The following is a 16,376-nucleotide window of genomic DNA, read 5'->3' on the forward strand; positions in this document are numbered from 1 at the left end:
CTCCAGCCCTCCCCCCATAAGGTTCCTTTCCCGGAAACTGGGTGACCAGTGCCCCCCAACCCCCCCAGGGAGCTCAGTCAGCCGCAGGAGAGAACATGGCGACTAATGGGGTTTATTTTGGGGCTGAGATCGTTAGGGACCTCACACCCGCCCCCGGCAGCCGGATGGTGAAGAGGAGAGGGAGAAGGGGAGAGAGGGTGGGTGGGGGAGGGCTGAGAGAGGGAGCTTGCATCTCAGGCTCCCACTCTCCTTCTTCCTCACCTACATATCTCTCCGTCCTTCTCTGTCCATCTGTCTCTCTGCCTCGTTCCTCCTCTGGCTGTCAACCCCTCCCCATGTCTGTCTGTCTTCTCCTTTCTGGGCAGGGCTCCAGGACTTCTTGCTTTGGCACTGTGGCACCCTTGCCTGAGGGTGGAAGCAGGGAGTCCTGGACAGGCCAGAAGGCTTCCCAGGGGGTTGGGAGGGGACTGGGAGGGCAGGCGTTGGCGGGGCGCCAGAGATGGGCCATGAGTCAGAGCTGCCCACAGCCAGGCTCGTCTTCCCGCCATCCCCCGCGGGTTCCTTCTTGCCTTGTTATTGCTCAGCTCTGGCCCCAGAGAAGTGCATACCTTGAATCTGTCACCTCTGTCAGCCTTGGAAGAAGATGAGGTGGTCAGAAGCAAGACCCTGGGTACTTCCTACCCAGGATGCTCCTGCTGTCTTGGTCTCTCTCTGGGCACGTTCTGTGTCACTCCCTCTATTTCTTCTCTTTTGCTGTAGTTAAAGTTAGGGTTTTTGATGAGGCAGCTACATCTGTCTGGGTCCCACCCTGCTGCCCACTCTTCTCTATGGTTGCAGGGCTGGTGGCTGCTGGGGACATCTTAACCCAACCAACCCCCAAGACCTGCTGAGCTCCCCGCACTGACACCATTTCTCCCTCTCCTGTTTCTTTTCTCTGCAGCCGGGACCACATACATCTTTGGGAAAGGGGGAGCACTCATCACCTACACGTGGCCCCCCAATGACCGGCCCAGCACAAGGATGGACCGTCTGGCCGTGGGCTTCAGCACCCACCAGCGAAGCGCTGTGCTGGTGCGAGTCGACAGCGCCTCCGGCCTCGGGGATTACCTGCAGCTGCACATTGTAAGGACCCAGGCCCCAGCCCTTCCTACTCCAAACCTGCCCAGGCCTCCTTGCGGTGGGATGTCACTTCACACCTGTCCCTCACGAGGAGAGGAGCTTTCAGATCCTTGATCCCTTGTTCCTTCCCTCAAAGAGCTCTGCTCCTGAGACCCAGTCCCCCTGGTGGTCCCTCAGCAACCACCCATCTGATCTGCAGACCACCAGTCCCCTACCTTCCCAGACTATCCGCTGCCGTCTCAGCAATGCCACACCTTTGTGGTGTCTCTGTTCTGCTGCCTGCTCATTCCGAGGCAGGTCACTGTGTCCTGGACCTGTTCCTGCCCCTCATTCACACTCTCTTGCCTCACAGCAACCATTCTTACAGCTTTGTCCTGCCTTCAAATTCTGCCCCTGCCTCTGCCCTGCCCTTGAACTGTTTCCGTGCCCTTTGCCCTTCCAGCAGCTTCCTGCCAGGCTTTTCCTACTGACTCTGGACAAGTTCCTTTCTTAATGATCTCTTAGCCTAGCCCCACATCCCACTCTGCCTTTTGCTGTGGGCCTGCCTCAGTGACCCAGCCCCTCTCTGTATCCCTCTGTTCCTTGACTTCTGTTACCTCCCCAGGGCCTCTTTCTGGGCCTCCTGCCAATCACATCTAGTCTGTATGTAACAAACCTCTTTTATTTCCTGGCCCCTTGTCCTACCTCTGTCCCTGCCTCAAACCCTTCCTTATGACTTCAGTCCCTGTCCCTCTTCCTGTGACCTCTGACCCTGTCTCACACCCTTCCTTATGACCTCAGTTCCTGTCCCTTTTCCTGTGATCTCTGGACCTCTGACCCTGCCTCATATCCTTCCCTATGACTTCAGTCCCTGTCCCTTTCCCTGTGACTTCTGACCCTGTCTCACACCCTTCCCTATGACTTCAGTCCCTGTCCCTTTTCCTGTGACCTCTGACCCTGTCTCACACCCTTCCTTATGACCTCAGTCCCTGTCCCTTTTCCTGTGACCTCTGACCCTGTCTCACACCCTTCCTTATGACTTCAGTCCCTGTCTCTTTTCCTGTGACCTCTGACCCTGCCTCATGCCCTTCCCTATGACTTCAGTCCCTGTCCCTTTCCCTGTGACCTCTGACCCTGTCTCACACCCTTCCCTATGACTTCAGTCCCTGTTCCTTTTCCTGTGATCTCTGACCCTGCCTCACACCCTTCCCTATGACTTCAGTCCCTGTCCCTTTTCCTGTGATCTCTGACCCTGCCTCATGCCCTTCCCTATGACTTCAGTACCTGTTCCTTTTCCTGTGGTCTCTGACCCTGCCTCATGCCCTTCCCTATGACTTCAGTCCCTGTCCCTTTTCCTGTGACCTCTGACCCTGTCTCACACCCTTCCTTATGACCTCAGTCCCTGTCCCTTTTCCTGTGACCTCTGACCCTGTCTCACACCCTTCCTTATGACTTCAGTCCCTGTCTCTTTTCCTGTGACCTCTGACCCTGTCTTACACCATACCCTATGATTTCAGTCCCTGTCCCTTTTCCTGTGACCTCTGACCCTGTCTCACACCCTTCCCTATGACTTCAGTCCCTGTTCCTTTTCCTGTGGTCTCTGACCCTGCCTCATGCCCTTCCCTATGACTTCAGTCCCTGTCCCTTTCCCTGTGATCTCTGACCCTGCCTCACACCCTTCCCTATGACTTCAGTCCCTGTCCCTTTTCCTGTGATCTCTGACCCTATCTCATGCCCTTCCCTATGACTTCAGTACCTGTTCCTTTTCCTGTGGTCTCTGACCCTGCCTCATGCCCTTCCCTATGACTTCAGTCCCTGTCCCTTTTCCTGTGATCTCTGACCCTGCCTCATGCCCTTCCCTATGACCTCAGTCCCTGTCCCTTTTCCTGTGACCTCTGAACCTGTCTCACACCCTTCCCTATGACTTCAGACCCTGTCCCTTTTCCTGTGGTCTCTGACCCTGCCTCATGCCCTTCCCTATGACTTCAGTCCCTGTCCCTTTTCCTGTGATCTCTGATCCTGCCTCATGCCCTTCCCTATGACTTCAGTCCCTGTCCCTTTTCCTGTGACCTCTGAACCTGTCTCACACCCTTCCCTATGACTTCAGTTCCTGTCCCTTTTCCTGTGACCTCTGAACCTGTCTCACACCCTTCCCTATGACTTCAGTTCCTGTCCCTTTTCCTGTGACCTTTGACCTTGCCTCACACCCTTCCCTATGACTTCAGTCCCTGTCCCATTCCCTGTGACCTCTGACCCTGTCTCACACCCTTCCTTATGACTTTAGTCCCTATCCCCTTTTCTATGACCTTTGACTCTGTCTCATACCCTATCCTATGACTTCTATCCCAGCCCACAATCTTCCTTGTGATTCCTGTCCCTGCCTCACACCCTTCTCTGTGACCTTTGACCCTGACCCACACCCTTCTCTGTGACCTCTGACCTTGATACACACTCTTCCCTGTGACCTCTGGCTTTGCCCCACACCCTTCCCCATGGTCTTTGTGACACACCCTTCCAGGAGACCTCTGGCCTTGCTCTGGTTCATGTCTGGGCTTAGCCCCTCCCCTACTCCTTCCCCACAGACTCAAGTCCTGGACCTCTGACCCTAGCCTGTTTTCTCATGTGTATTCTCCTTCCTGCCCTATTTTCGTGCCTGCGTCTCAACTTGCTGGCCTTGCCCAGGCTCCTGAGCTGAGAGGGTGGAACAGGCCGGCCAGACTAATGTGTCAGAAAGGTCCGGGTTAGGGGCCCTGGGATTTGAGGAGGAAAGAGTTGGGAGGGGAAGGGGGAAAGCCAGGAAAGAAGATCTGTTTGGGATGTGACCCTCCTATCCTGGCCCCTCTCACATAATAGCTCTTTTTTTCTTTTGGTTTTTGCCTTTTGGTTTTTTTCGAGGTGGGGTCTCACTCTAGCCCAGGCTGGCTTGAAATTTACTATGTAGTCTCAGAGTGGCCTTGAACTCACGGCAGTCCTCCTACCTCTGCTTCCTGAGTTCTATGATTAAAGGTGTGCACCATCACGCCCAGCTAATAGCTCCTTTTTTTTAAAAAAAAAAAAAACAAAACTGTTTTATTTATGACAAGAGAGGGAGAGGAGAGAAAAGAGAGAGATTGAGTGAGCGAGCACATGGGTGCACCAGAACTTCTTGCCATTGCAAATGAATTCCAGATGCATGTGTCACCCTGTGCATTTGGCTTTACATGGGTACTGGGAAGTTGAACCTGGACTGTCAGGTTTTGCAAGCAAGTGTCTTTAACCGCTGAGCCATCTCCCCAGCCTCACAACAGCTCTCTAGATCCCCTGCTCTAACAGAGTGAAAAGAAAGGAGGGCCGGGGGCAGGAATCCTGTGGGCAGAGCATGGCTGACCTGACAAGCAGGATTCCCAGTAGGGAAAGGTCACAGAGTGAGACAGGAGCCAGGCCTGAGGGAGAGGCCTGGAAGTTCTGTGTGTGTGAGCAAGTTGAGGCTGTCTGCGTGGAGGCCTGTTAAGAGAGGCTGTGCACTGTGGAGGGCAGTGTGGTACTGGGCGCGTGATGGGTGTGTGGCGAGAGAGATGGCTATGAGTCGGGGACACAGGTCTGGGCTCTCTGGTTGAGTACGTTGCTTTGAGTTTATGTTTCCTTAAGGAGGAAGGCTTGCTGTGGTGTGAGGTACCTGTTCCGGTGGCAGGGTAGGGCCCTTGTTTCTTTGTGCCCTGTTCTGTGAGCTGTTTCTCTGTGAGGTCATCATAGCTTTGGAGAATATGGTCTGGGTTTGCATGCCAGACTTCCCCTTCTTTGCTCTGTCTCTGTGCAAGTCATTGCTGCTCTTTCAGCCTCGGTTTCCCCAGTCAGGAGGCAGGTGGCTTAAATGAGATCATAAGTGTAACATGCTCATGGCACTGCTGATGACTGTGGAGCAACTCAGTGTCCTGGTCACACTGTGCATGCTGTCTCTGGCCTGTAGGTTTAGAGGATGGTGACCCCTCCCAGGGCTGAGCAGGAAGGGCAAGGGTCCGTGCTGGGAGTACACATCTTTTCCTTCCCACAAGTCTCTGGTGCAGGACTGTGGAGAAGCAAGGCCCGGGTGCCACAGAGGGCAGGGAGGAGAGAGAGTCCTGGCACCAGGGCAGGAGCCCTGAGAGAGGACAGCTCTGAGGAGTACTTGGGTACCAGATGGGCGACAGCCCCTTGGGGCAGCCCCCCAATCTCCCTCTTCCCCTAGTGACACATCAGCTCCCACCACACGTCATTAGCAGCTCTCAGAGAGTGGGGAGGCGGCAGCAAAATAAGAGAAAAGCAATTTGACGTTTCTAATAAAGCGTCGCTCCACTTTGCCAAATTAATTTTGACTCCCATAATTATTTGCTGTAGGAGCGGCCGCGTTCTCCCCACCGCCGCCTAATGAGGTAATTGGGGAATTAGGAATTAATGACTTTAACAGAAGTGACAACTGACTTCACATCGGGAGCTGCTCTGGGGAGCTGCCTCTCCCCCGGAGTGCACAGCTCCAAGGTTGGCTGCCTCCTAGGAAACCCAGGTATCCTGCCTTCCAGCTCCCCTCGGCAGGCCTCTGCTGGCCCAGCTCCCAGCCTGCACATGCCCTTGACCATTGTCACTGCTCGAGTAGAGTCTCAGGAGGGTTGAAACCTTCAGAGACATCCAAGGGGCTGGTACTATTCTTGGTGGTATTATTACTAACAATAGTAACGAGGAGGCTGGGCTGTTCCCTTGCCGTGTGTGGGGAGCAGATGATGAGCCCGTCTCCCTGGGGATGTTGTTAGTCTGTGGGTGGCGCATGGGTAGGGCTTGCTAATACTCTCTGTTAGTCAAACCTGGCCTCAGTTTCCCTGGTTTACTGCATCTGAGGAGGGACACTGCATGGGCAAACGGTGGTGTCTGTTGAGTGCGTGTGTGTTCTGTGGCTGTGTATGGCTTGTCCAGGGCCTAGAATGGGGAGAAGGGTGACTGCAGTGGGGGAGGGGTAGGCACGGGTTTCCAGGAGAGCCTCAGTTGCACACTCGTGCTGTCACGCCCCAGCCCCCGGCTCCATCTGAGCTATCCCTGCCCCACCCACAGTGCCACTAGGCTTTTCAGCTCTGTTTAGATGTCAGCCACAGCCAGGTGTTTCCTCCTGCCCAGGCTGCACTGAGAGTCTTTCGGTGTGTGTCTTGGTTGGGTTGGGTCCCTGAGAGTGACATACAGCGCTCGAGGGAGCTTTGTGTCTGTCCTCCATGGAAGGAGAGTGGGGCTGCCTCGGGCTGGGTTCATGACGGCGCTGGGAAGTACAAGGGACTGGAACAGGGACTCAGCTTAGGGCCCTGCAGGCTTTCCATTGGCTAGTGAGATGCCCTAGTCTTGAAGGCAGGGTGGCCTCAGTGTGTCTTGGCCCCTCTCCTATTTGAATGTCTCCCCAGACTAGTGGGCAGTGGACAAGAGCACTGGCTTTGGAGCCAGGTCAGTTGGGGTTCAAGTCTTTGGTTCTCCTCTCAGTTTCTTCCTGGATGAAATGAGGTGCGAAGAGCCTCTTTAGAAGGCTCCCGTGGGGTTGACCAGGATGTGTGCATGGAGCGCATGTTTTGGTGTCTCAGTAAAGCTCTTCCCCTTGTCCCCACACCAAACTACTTCCAGCCTCCATCCCAGGTACCTCTCTAAGGTCTCCCATGGGTCTGGGTCACAAGGTTGCAGGCTCTTTGGCTTTCTTTCTACAGGCCTCAGTTCTTATCTTTCCTCTGCCTGTCCCATCTCTTCCTCCAGCCCTAACCCTCCCCCAACACCTCAGGCTCCTGTCTCCTCAGTAAGTCGAGGATGGCTCCACAGCCCTCATCTCTTCCCATGCTCACCAGCCCCCCAAACATCCAGAGCTCTGCACTGCCCCTCCCCATCTGACCTGCAGAACTTGGGCCTGAGAAGCTTCAGGATAGGCAGGCTGCTGCCCTGGCTCAGGGTGGGGGGAGGGCTGCAATGTGGGGGAGGGGAGACTGGGAGCTGGGGCTGGGGTCAGGTTCAGGCTGTCCTCTAAGCTTGTGGACTTCTCTGTGGTGGTGTCTTAGGAAGGCTTCCACCTTTTGAGGTCCAGGTTGGTCCCTAGGTTGGACTCCATCATCCATCCTCATGTGGACTCTGGTCTTTGCATAGCTTAGATACTCTTAATTATTTGTGAATATTCTGGATGAACCCCAAGGCAACAGATAGGGGTGATTAGTGGAAGGGGCTCTGAATGCTGGTTCTATACCCCATGGTGCTTTCTCTCACTTTTGAGACTCATGACACCCCTTGTGGGTACTTGCCAAGGGATAAGCCTGCTCACCTGCTTGGGTGGTTGAGACCTAGAAAGGCATGTTGCAAAAGTGGGCGAATGCTACTGAGCGAGGCATAATGCCCATAGGTGGAGGTTTACAGTGAAGAGTTTTTTCCGTCCTAGTCACTCATCTCTACCTCCCTATCCCCAGGACCAGGGCACTGTTGGGGTGATTTTTAATGTGGGCACGGACGACATTACCATCGACGAGCCCAACGCCATCGTGAGTGACGGCAAATACCATGTGGTACGCTTTACTCGAAGTGGTGGCAATGCCACCCTACAGGTGGACAGCTGGCCGGTCAACGAGCGGTACCCAGCAGGTAGGCGGCACAGGCCCATAGAGGAATGCGACCTGGGGCCAGGCTGGGTGAAAAAGGCCTCCAGAGTGCGGCCTGCTGTGGGGTGCAGCCAAGTGCAGACTTCAGCTACGGGGAGGGGCGTGGCTACGGAAAAGACAAGGCTTAGGAATGGAACTGGCTAAGAAAAAAGTCAGTAAGGATTTGAGGGGGTCAGACCCAGAAGTTGGAAGGATGTCTTCTGGTAGCGGAGGGCCAGGGTTCAATTTGGGAGTGGGAGAGGAGAAGAAGATGGAGGGTAGAGCTGGGGGAGAGTCTGATGCCATTGAGGAGAGGATGAATTCAGAAAGGAAAGACAGGTGGAAATGGTGGGACATATGCAGAAGCCTAGGAGAGAAGACTCAGAAGTAAAATAAAACGCATCTTGGCAGGAGGCAGGCTGTTTCCAAAAACAGAACCAGGGAAGGAACCAAGGTCTTAAAAAAGAGCAAGTCAAGGACCTGTATGTCTGTATATATCTGCAGATACAGCAGAACTAGCCTTGGAGGCCCAGAGAAAGGGTCCCTAGTGTCTCAGGGACTAAGGGACACCGTGAAAGTGAGGGAGGGACAAAAGGCAAGAATGAAAAGGAGAGTCAGGTGCAGTCTGTAGCCTTCATGGTCATACTGCAAGGTGTCAGGGCTTGAGCTCGGGCTGGAGACACACAGGTGAGCAGGACATGGGAGCCCTAGTTCACCAGGGTGGCAGCTGTGAGGGTCAGGGACAAGCTGAGGTCGGAGGAACACCAGGGCTGGAGGGGTGAAGACATGAGGGCGAGGGGAAGGAAGCTAAGGGGGCAGCTCAGGATGAGAGGAAACCAGAGGAGGAGTGATGGGGAGGTCTGGAAATAGTCACCGGGACATCTGTGGAGACGCAGGCAGCTCCAGGATTGATGCAGAGAGATGTGGAGACGCCGGCGGCGCAGACCCAGCCAGGAACAGGAGAGGCGGTCAGAGCCCAGCAAGGGAGATGGAGAGGGAGGGAGGCTGAATCACTGCAGCCATGTAGAGGCTGAGGTGCAGGCTGGGTGACACTGCCTGTCACACACAGGGCACATTTGAGGAGCTGAGCGACTTGCCTGTGACCTCCATTGCTCCTGGCGCGAGCCATAACTGGGTACAGGCAGGGGCTGCCTCATGCTGTGTGAGAGGGGCACGCAAGCCCTCAGGGCTCACCCATGACCTCCTGGCTCCCGTTGATGCTGCTTGTACCAAAACAGTTCCGGGCAGCCCCTGAGATAAGAGGCCCACATAGTCCCCTAATAAACAGAGGTTGGTGTACACGTGCGTGCACACACACACCCAGAGGAAAACCTGATGTACAGATGGCCATAGATGCTCATAAAGTCAGATGGACATAGGACAAAACAGCTCTGCAGAGAGAGGCATGCTAGTCAGCCCCAAAGCCCAGACGTGTGTGGAGTCAGACACACCAGCCTTCCAATACAGAGTCTGGCTGTGTCTCCCATACCCCAGCCACAGGCAGACCTGACAGCCAGGGCTGTGGGGGCATGAGTGGCCTGAAGCGTCAGCCTTCCTTCTCAGATGTACACACACACCAGGGCAAGTCTTTGTAGCCATGAGAACATCAGCCTGTGCTGGACCAGGCTGGGAGCTTCACTCTTTGTAGCTCAGCAGGCCAGAGGCCAGCTTACATAGGTTATGCCAGGTCTCCACTGCCAGGACCCCTGGCTGGATGTGGTGAAACGCTGCTTTGGTGCCTCTTGCCTGAAAATCTGGGTAACCTGAAGGCCTGGTTGCTGTGTGTGCCCTGAGGGCAGATCCTGAGCAGCACCACGTAGGCCACATCAGCAGTGTGCTAAGGCAGAGAGATAGACAGATAGACAGAGACAGAGAGAGAGAAAGAGAGAGAGAGAGAGAGAGAGAGAGAGAGAGCGCACGCCAGCCCACCTGTGACTCTTAGAAGCACAGAGGCAGAGCCTGTGGATTCTGGCACAGTGGAACCTGGGATCTCCTACTATAGATGGCATGACCTGGGACAAGTCATTTAGCCTCTCTGAAATTCAGCTTCCACCTCTGAACTATGAGGGTGGTGCCTGATTCACAGCAACATTGTGAGAACTCCATGCAAAACTCAGAGGAAAAAAAAAAAAAAAAAAAAAAACTCAGAGGAAGTGTCAGAATAGCCTGGCCTAGTGGAGATAATCCATAAATAAGGCTTTTGTCAGAATTCCCGTATGCTTAGCCTCCTCCCAGTGAGGCAGATAGATGTCAGAACACTTGTACACATAATTGAATGGCCCAATTTCTTTTTTAAAAGATGTAAAACTTATTTATTCATTTGAAAGAAAGAGAGGCAGGTAGAGGGAAAGAATGGGCGTCCCAGGGCCTCTAGCCACTGCACACAAACTCCAGACGCATGTGTCACCTTGTACGTCTAGGGAATCGAACCTGGGTCCTTAGCCTTTGCAGGCAAGCGTTTTAACTGCCAAGCCATCTCTCCAGCCCTGAGGGACTCATTTTCAACTTACACATGAGTGTCTTGAATCGGTAGGCAGCCAGGTCCAGAGTGAGCAGTCTGAAGCAGTTTACAGAGAGAGCAATGAGGTCAAGCCCGAGGGAGCTGAGATTAAGGTGGAGGGGCGTGGTGGGTCCAGGTGCAGGGGTGCAGATGGAACTGGTGGCTGGTGGGCAGATGCTGGGAGTTGAGTTGCAATGTCTTCAAGAGGTGGTTTAAATCTCACTGTTAAATGCGTGAGCCGGGTGACCCCCTTAAATGCCGCATAAACCCCGCTTAACCCATCCCTTCCACTTCTAAACCGCCCTCTAAATGAAGTAACCAGTTGGGCCCCCCTAACTTAAAACTGCTAAATTGCCCCACCCCCAGCCTGCCACCCCACTCTGGGATGGTGAAGGAAGTGGGCCTCAACCTTAACAGTTTGACTAGATAAACCTGTTTAACCGCTAACCTTTGACCTTCCAGCTGCGTTTTCTTTATACTCCCTTTCCTTTTCTTCTTTTTCTTCTTCTGTGGGTTACTCCTGCCCCCAGGGTGGGGCTGGCTCTGGATGGAGCCTAGGGAGGGGGACCCCTGGGAGAAGAGGGACCCAGCATTTCTGTTCCTGCCTCCCTCCCTCCCTCTTTCTGTTGGATGTTGCTGCTTACTCTGGGTCTCCTGAGAAATGCTTAATTACTTTTCTAACTCCTTTGGACTTCGCTGCCTGAGAAACCTACTGTCTTTCTAAACTTTTCCAAGGAAACTTTGATAACGAACGCCTGGCGATTGCTAGACAGAGAATCCCCTACCGGCTTGGTCGAGTAGTAGATGAGTGGCTGCTCGACAAAGGTAATTAACCAGAATTAATTAATTAATTAACTAACTAACTTTAAAAACACTATCTTAAAGGTGCAAAGCTCTCTCTTCCTCCTCCCCCACCCATGCCTTTGCCAAGCCCAGCCCCAAATGGAGGGACGATTGTCCGACTAGGGTACTCCCTTCCCCTTTGCAGTAAGTCTGTGTATTTCAGGAGGGTTGGGGACAACAATAAGGTTTTTCCTTTTCTTTTTTTAGAAGAGAAAAATCTGGTGTCCTTCAGGGTAAATCTTGAGATCTCTGAGGTTAGAAAGTTCTTACACTGAGCCGGTCAATCGCAGGCAGGAGTGGAACACAGTTTGGTAGATTAGGTCCCTCTGGCCAAGCCCATCTCAGAGGTTTCATGCGAGGTTGAGGGGCAGCTGGAGACATGTAGGCGTTGGGAAGCTGGAAGGAGTGATCCACTGATCCAAAAAAGGGTTTGGAAGGGCTGCCTGAGAAGAAAGGAAGAGTGGGCCTCAGATCTTTCTGGAAAGACTACCAAGACCCCAGTCTAGAGGCCTCTTAGAAGTAGTGGAGGCTGGGGGAGACTGAAGCTATGGAAGGCAGTGTCCCCTAGCTGTTTCTACCAGCTAGGCTAACGAGGAAGACAGAGCAGGCTCCCCAAGAGGTGTCATATGGCAGGCAAGGCACTGCTGGGTGAGAGGGAGAAGGCTTTTTGTCCACAGGGGAAGTTGGGCCAAGGGTAGGACAAGCCATCTCATTCCCATTGGAGGAAGGGCGAGCTCTGTACCTCTAAGGCTAAACTCTAGGGGGGAATAGAACTGCTAAACCCCCACTTAACCAGCTGATAACTGTGCTTTAAATATCCACTGGGCCTTTCCCCAATAAAACCCCCTAATGTAACTTTAGCCCCTGCACAGATGGGGCATAAACATGCTGATAACCAGGGATGATAAATCCATAACAGGACAAAAAGTTAAAGGGACTGTAACAGACATTGCTAAAACCTGCAGCCCCCCAGCCACAAGGGGCTGCTCTCTCCAGCGGGGCGAACTTTAACCCTTTGAGACAATCATGGCAAGTGGGGCACAAGGCCACGTTTGCTGATTTATGTGGCTTTGTGTCCATTACCCACCTGCCTCTCAGAGTCAGAGAGGCCGAGGGAGCAGCCTGGGCTGAGGCTGGGACAACTTGTGACCCCAAGGGGTGTGAGACTGTCAGGGAAGGGGAGGACTTCACTGGGCTCTCCAAAGAAGACTTGAAGGAGGAATTCACTTTTGGTTTGACTTTGGCTACCTACGTTGTCTGAGAGTCTAGCTCTCTCTTCAGTCCTGGTTCATCTGTATTCCACACACACGTTTCAGTGGTGAGGACCAGGGACATACAGAAGTACGGGGCTGGGCATTCTTGGAGAGAACATTTTGTTGTCAGTACCTGGCACATAGTGAGTGCTTAATAGATCCATTTTCCAGTTTGAAAACATGTCAAAACTTTACTGCATCACAATAAAGACATTTGTGGTCAGGTCTGGGAAGTACTGGATACTTTTACTTCCTTTTGGAGATCCACATGTACATTTATTTCATAAGGGTTCTAGCAAGTCCTTGGAGAAAGGAAGCTGTTTCATTGTGACTAGTATGCTTTCCAAGCTCATTTGATCACTACCTCCTTCTCTCCATTTTCTTTCTTTTTCAAAAACAATTCTTTCTTTCTTTCTTTCTTTTTTACAAAAAAGCAGTTTCTTTTTTAAAAAATATTTTTATTCATTGATTTGAGGGAGAAAGAAGGAGGGAGGAGAGAGAGAGAGAGAGAGAGGGAGGGAGGGAGAGAATGGGTGTGCCAGGGCCTTCAGCCACTGCCAACGAACTCCAGATGCGTGTGCCCCTTGTGCATCTGGCTTATGTGGGTCCTGGAGAGTTGAACTGGGATCCTTTGGCCTTAATGATTAAGCCATCTCTTCAGCCCCCCGCCCTTTTTGTTATACAGCTGTTTCTTTTATTTTTTTCTTTTTTAGATATTTTTATTTTCTTTCTTTCTTTCTTTTTAAAATATTTTTTATGTCCAGGAATAAACTTGGGCACAGTGGTTCTCAGGGCTTAGCCCAGACCTGCCATCACCAGTCTACCGCTTCTGTGGGCTCAGTTCCCTCACGTGGAAGGAAGGAAGCATGGCTGCTTGAGGGGCTGTTAGTGTCTGAGCAGGCAGTGGGGTGGGTGCTGGGGGAGGAGGAGGAGAGGCTAAGCAGGGGGCCTCAGGAGACACACCAGTGGCCTACTATTGGCCAGAGGGCAGGAAGGTGGTTGGGGGTTCCGGAGGCCTGGGTGTCTCAGGGAGCCCATGTTTCCAAAGAGGGTGTGGGTTTCACATGTTGGACGGTCTCAGCCCAGGTTTTAGGGCAGGGCTCTCAGACACCTAACTCTAAACCAGATCTTTAACGAGGCACTAACCAGAGGCTAACAAAGACTAAGCCAGGTCTTAAACCCCCCCGGCACCAGCAGCTGAAGGTCTAAGGGAGAAGGAGGCAAAGTAGCCCTTCACCTGCCCCTTCCTCCCCAATAAGCACACCAAAACCAAAGTTAAATCTAAACTTAAACATAATAACCAGCTTTTCTAAAAACCAAACCAAAGCATCAAACTCAGAGGGTTAAACCGACCCCCAGGTCCAGTAAAACCAAAGCAAGCAGCCAGGCCCCATGCAGGGGGCATTCCAAGGTATAATTAATGTACCAGTGCCAAGTCGGGGGGACAGATTGGAGCTGGAGTGGTTTATTTATTTATTTTTATTTTTGGCTATCAGCAAGTAAAGCAAGGTCCCTTTAACATTTTCCATTTCTGGGCCTGCACATCCAGGCTGGGGGAAGGGTATCTATACTTACCAGGGTCTTCTCCGAGGCAGTGAGTGATGGGGATGGGGGAAGGGGGAAGGAACAAGGGGAGTCTGGCTAGCTATCACAGGGCACTTTTGGGTGGGGGCCAGCCTGGAGCAGGCCACACACTGTCCACCCTCATCTTGGCTTCTCCTCTGTTCACACATACTAACTCCACCTTGGCCTGGCAGTGCCCACTCTGTCTCTGTCTCCACTGGCTGCTGCTTCTGAGGGCACCGTGGCTCGAGGCTGGACAACAGGGGTGGGATGTTTGGGGAAGCTGAGAGAAGATGGGGCTGGAGCTGAGGGATGAGGAAGGGGGTGGTGATGGTCCTGGCCTGGGAATGGCGAGAGGGCGACAGGCGCAGGCAGAGAGGCATGCACATGGTGGGGACAGGAGTTGACTGGGCTCCCTTTCCCAGCCCATGTGTGTGTGCTGGGGACTCTCCCCTGAGGGGGGTCCCACCTGGCTGGACTAGGGGTTCTGATTGATGAGGACTTTCCCTTTGGTTGTCTGCCCCTTCCTCATTTCTTCCCCATCCATGTGCTGGCTTCCTCCTGGCCTCCTCTGTCCTTCCCTTGTCTCCCTCTCACCCTCTCCTGGCCTTCCCCCTACTGCTTCTCCCCTGCCTGTCCTCCTCGTCCCTGCCCCTCAGGACGCCAGCTGACCATCTTCAACAGCCAGGCTGCCATCAAGATCGGGGGCCGGGATCAGGGCCGCCCCTTCCAGGGTCAGGTGTCTGGCCTCTACTACAATGGGCTCAAGGTGTTGGCGCTGGCCGCCGAGAGCGACCCCAACGTGCGGACCGAGGGCCACCTGCGCCTGGTGGGGGAGGGGCCGTCCGTGCTGCTCAGTGCGGAGACCACGGCCACCACCCTGCTCGCTGACATGGCCACCACCATCATGGAGACCACCACCACCATGGCCACCACCACCACACGCCGGGGCCGCTCCCCCACGCTGAGGGACAGCACCACCCAGGTGAGGCCCCCTCTGGCTCTGGCTGAAGGTCCTAGGGGCCTGAAGGTGGACCTAGATAGGCTGCTGTTCCTGGCCTTGTCATGGAGACGGTTTAGGGGAAGGAAGTGAGGTCATCTCAAGACATGACATTCACACAGCGGTCAAGGACGTTGTTGAGGTCAGGGTAGACGCTGTTTCTAGAGGGCCCATTCCCAGAGTTGAGGGGAGATTGACTGAGGAAGCCCATTTGTCCCACCCGTGAGATGGAAGTCTGGACAGGGCGTGAGGCAAGTGAGGCTGGAGGCCAGGGCACGAACCGGGTGGGCAGCGAGTGGGAGGTGGATGGCATTTGGACGGGTGGCAGCGTCTTGAGCAGGGCGGCCATGCTGGAGTGCTTAGATGCCGTCCCTGGGTAGGCAGCCCCTCTCCAGAGGCTGGTGATGTCTGCTGGTGGAGTCGCCTTCTCTTGTTTGCTGGAGCCTCTGCTGTGGGAGAGGCCTTGGCTGCAAGTCCCTCGCGTTCACGTGTCCTGTCCGTGTGACCTTGAGCAGGCACCGCTGCTCCGCAGGCCTCAGTGTCCTGTGAGGCCGCGGCCTGGGTAGGAGGGCAGTGCAGAGCCTCCCTGCACTTTACCCGCCCTGCACTGACTCCCCACTGAGAGGCTACCTGGGTCAGGTCGAGATCGAGTAATGGGCGTTCAGAGGTGGCAGGTGGCACCCTGCTTTCTTCTGGCGGTCAAAGATGAACAAGAATGTGGCGTTGCCGAGGCAGCCCAGGGACCCAGCAGTGTTCCCTACTTGTCGCCATAGAAGGGCTATCCAGTATCTCCGTGACAGAGGGTGGGCAGAGCAGCCCTATGGGATAAGGGGTAGAGGTGCCAGGGTTGATACTGGGGTGAAGAGAGGCGGCGAGGATGCAGAAGGGGAGTCCATGACCTTGCCTTTGGGTAAGGGCTGTGGGGTCGAGCGATGAGCTTGGGGAGCAGGCGGGTGGAGACCTTTCGCCCTCCCATTCCTTGGCCTCCAGCCTGGCTCTTTACCGACCTGCAGACTCCCTTCCGCCTTGAACTTCCACTCTCCTTCCTTGAGTCCCTTTCCTGATGGCCCGAGTGCCCCTCCCCCTCATGCTCACTCATGTCAGGGATTCTCTTTCTTTGTAATCAGGAGGAGAGAAAATGCTGACAAAGTCGACTCCTGTTGCCATGGCAACCACAGCCCTAATTATTGTGTGCAGCCCGGTTCTCTCTCTGGAAGGGGGTTGGGAGAAAGATGAGGGGCGAAGGGCTGGTGAAGATGGGGCTGCAAATCCCTCTCAGTCTCTGTCCCCTTTGCCTGCACAGGCCTTCAAAGACCCTGTGTTTGGCCTCCCCAGCACACCTGTCCCTGCCTCAGGCATCCTGGGACCCCTTGCTTGCACGCTGCAGCCCAAGTCTGGCATCCAAGGGCCCAACGTGTGCTATTTGACCTCTGGAGCTGTGGAGGGGTTCTGTAGAGCTAGCTAGCACTGATTAGTGTCTTGTAGCATGGGACAGTGGAGGTCCAAGGTCACCCAGCAGC

The 16,376-nt window shown here is 54.1% G+C and overlaps 1 protein-coding gene across 1 annotated transcript in view; it reads left to right on the forward strand.

Annotated features, from left to right (window-relative positions):
* The window catches only part of Nrxn2 (neurexin 2), a 122,546-nt gene that overhangs the window by 90,052 nt on the left and 16,118 nt on the right, over positions 1–16,376 (forward strand). The window contains 4 exon segments of the mRNA XM_004656616.2: positions 941–1,122; positions 7,530–7,701; positions 10,933–11,022; positions 14,516–14,841. Of these exon segments, the coding sequence (XP_004656673.1) occupies positions 941–1,122; positions 7,530–7,701; positions 10,933–11,022; positions 14,516–14,841 (770 nt within the window).

The sequence above is a fragment of the Jaculus jaculus genome, chromosome 1, assembly GCF_020740685.1.
Source record: "Jaculus jaculus isolate mJacJac1 chromosome 1, mJacJac1.mat.Y.cur, whole genome shotgun sequence".
NCBI lineage: Eukaryota > Metazoa > Chordata > Mammalia > Rodentia > Dipodidae > Jaculus > Jaculus jaculus.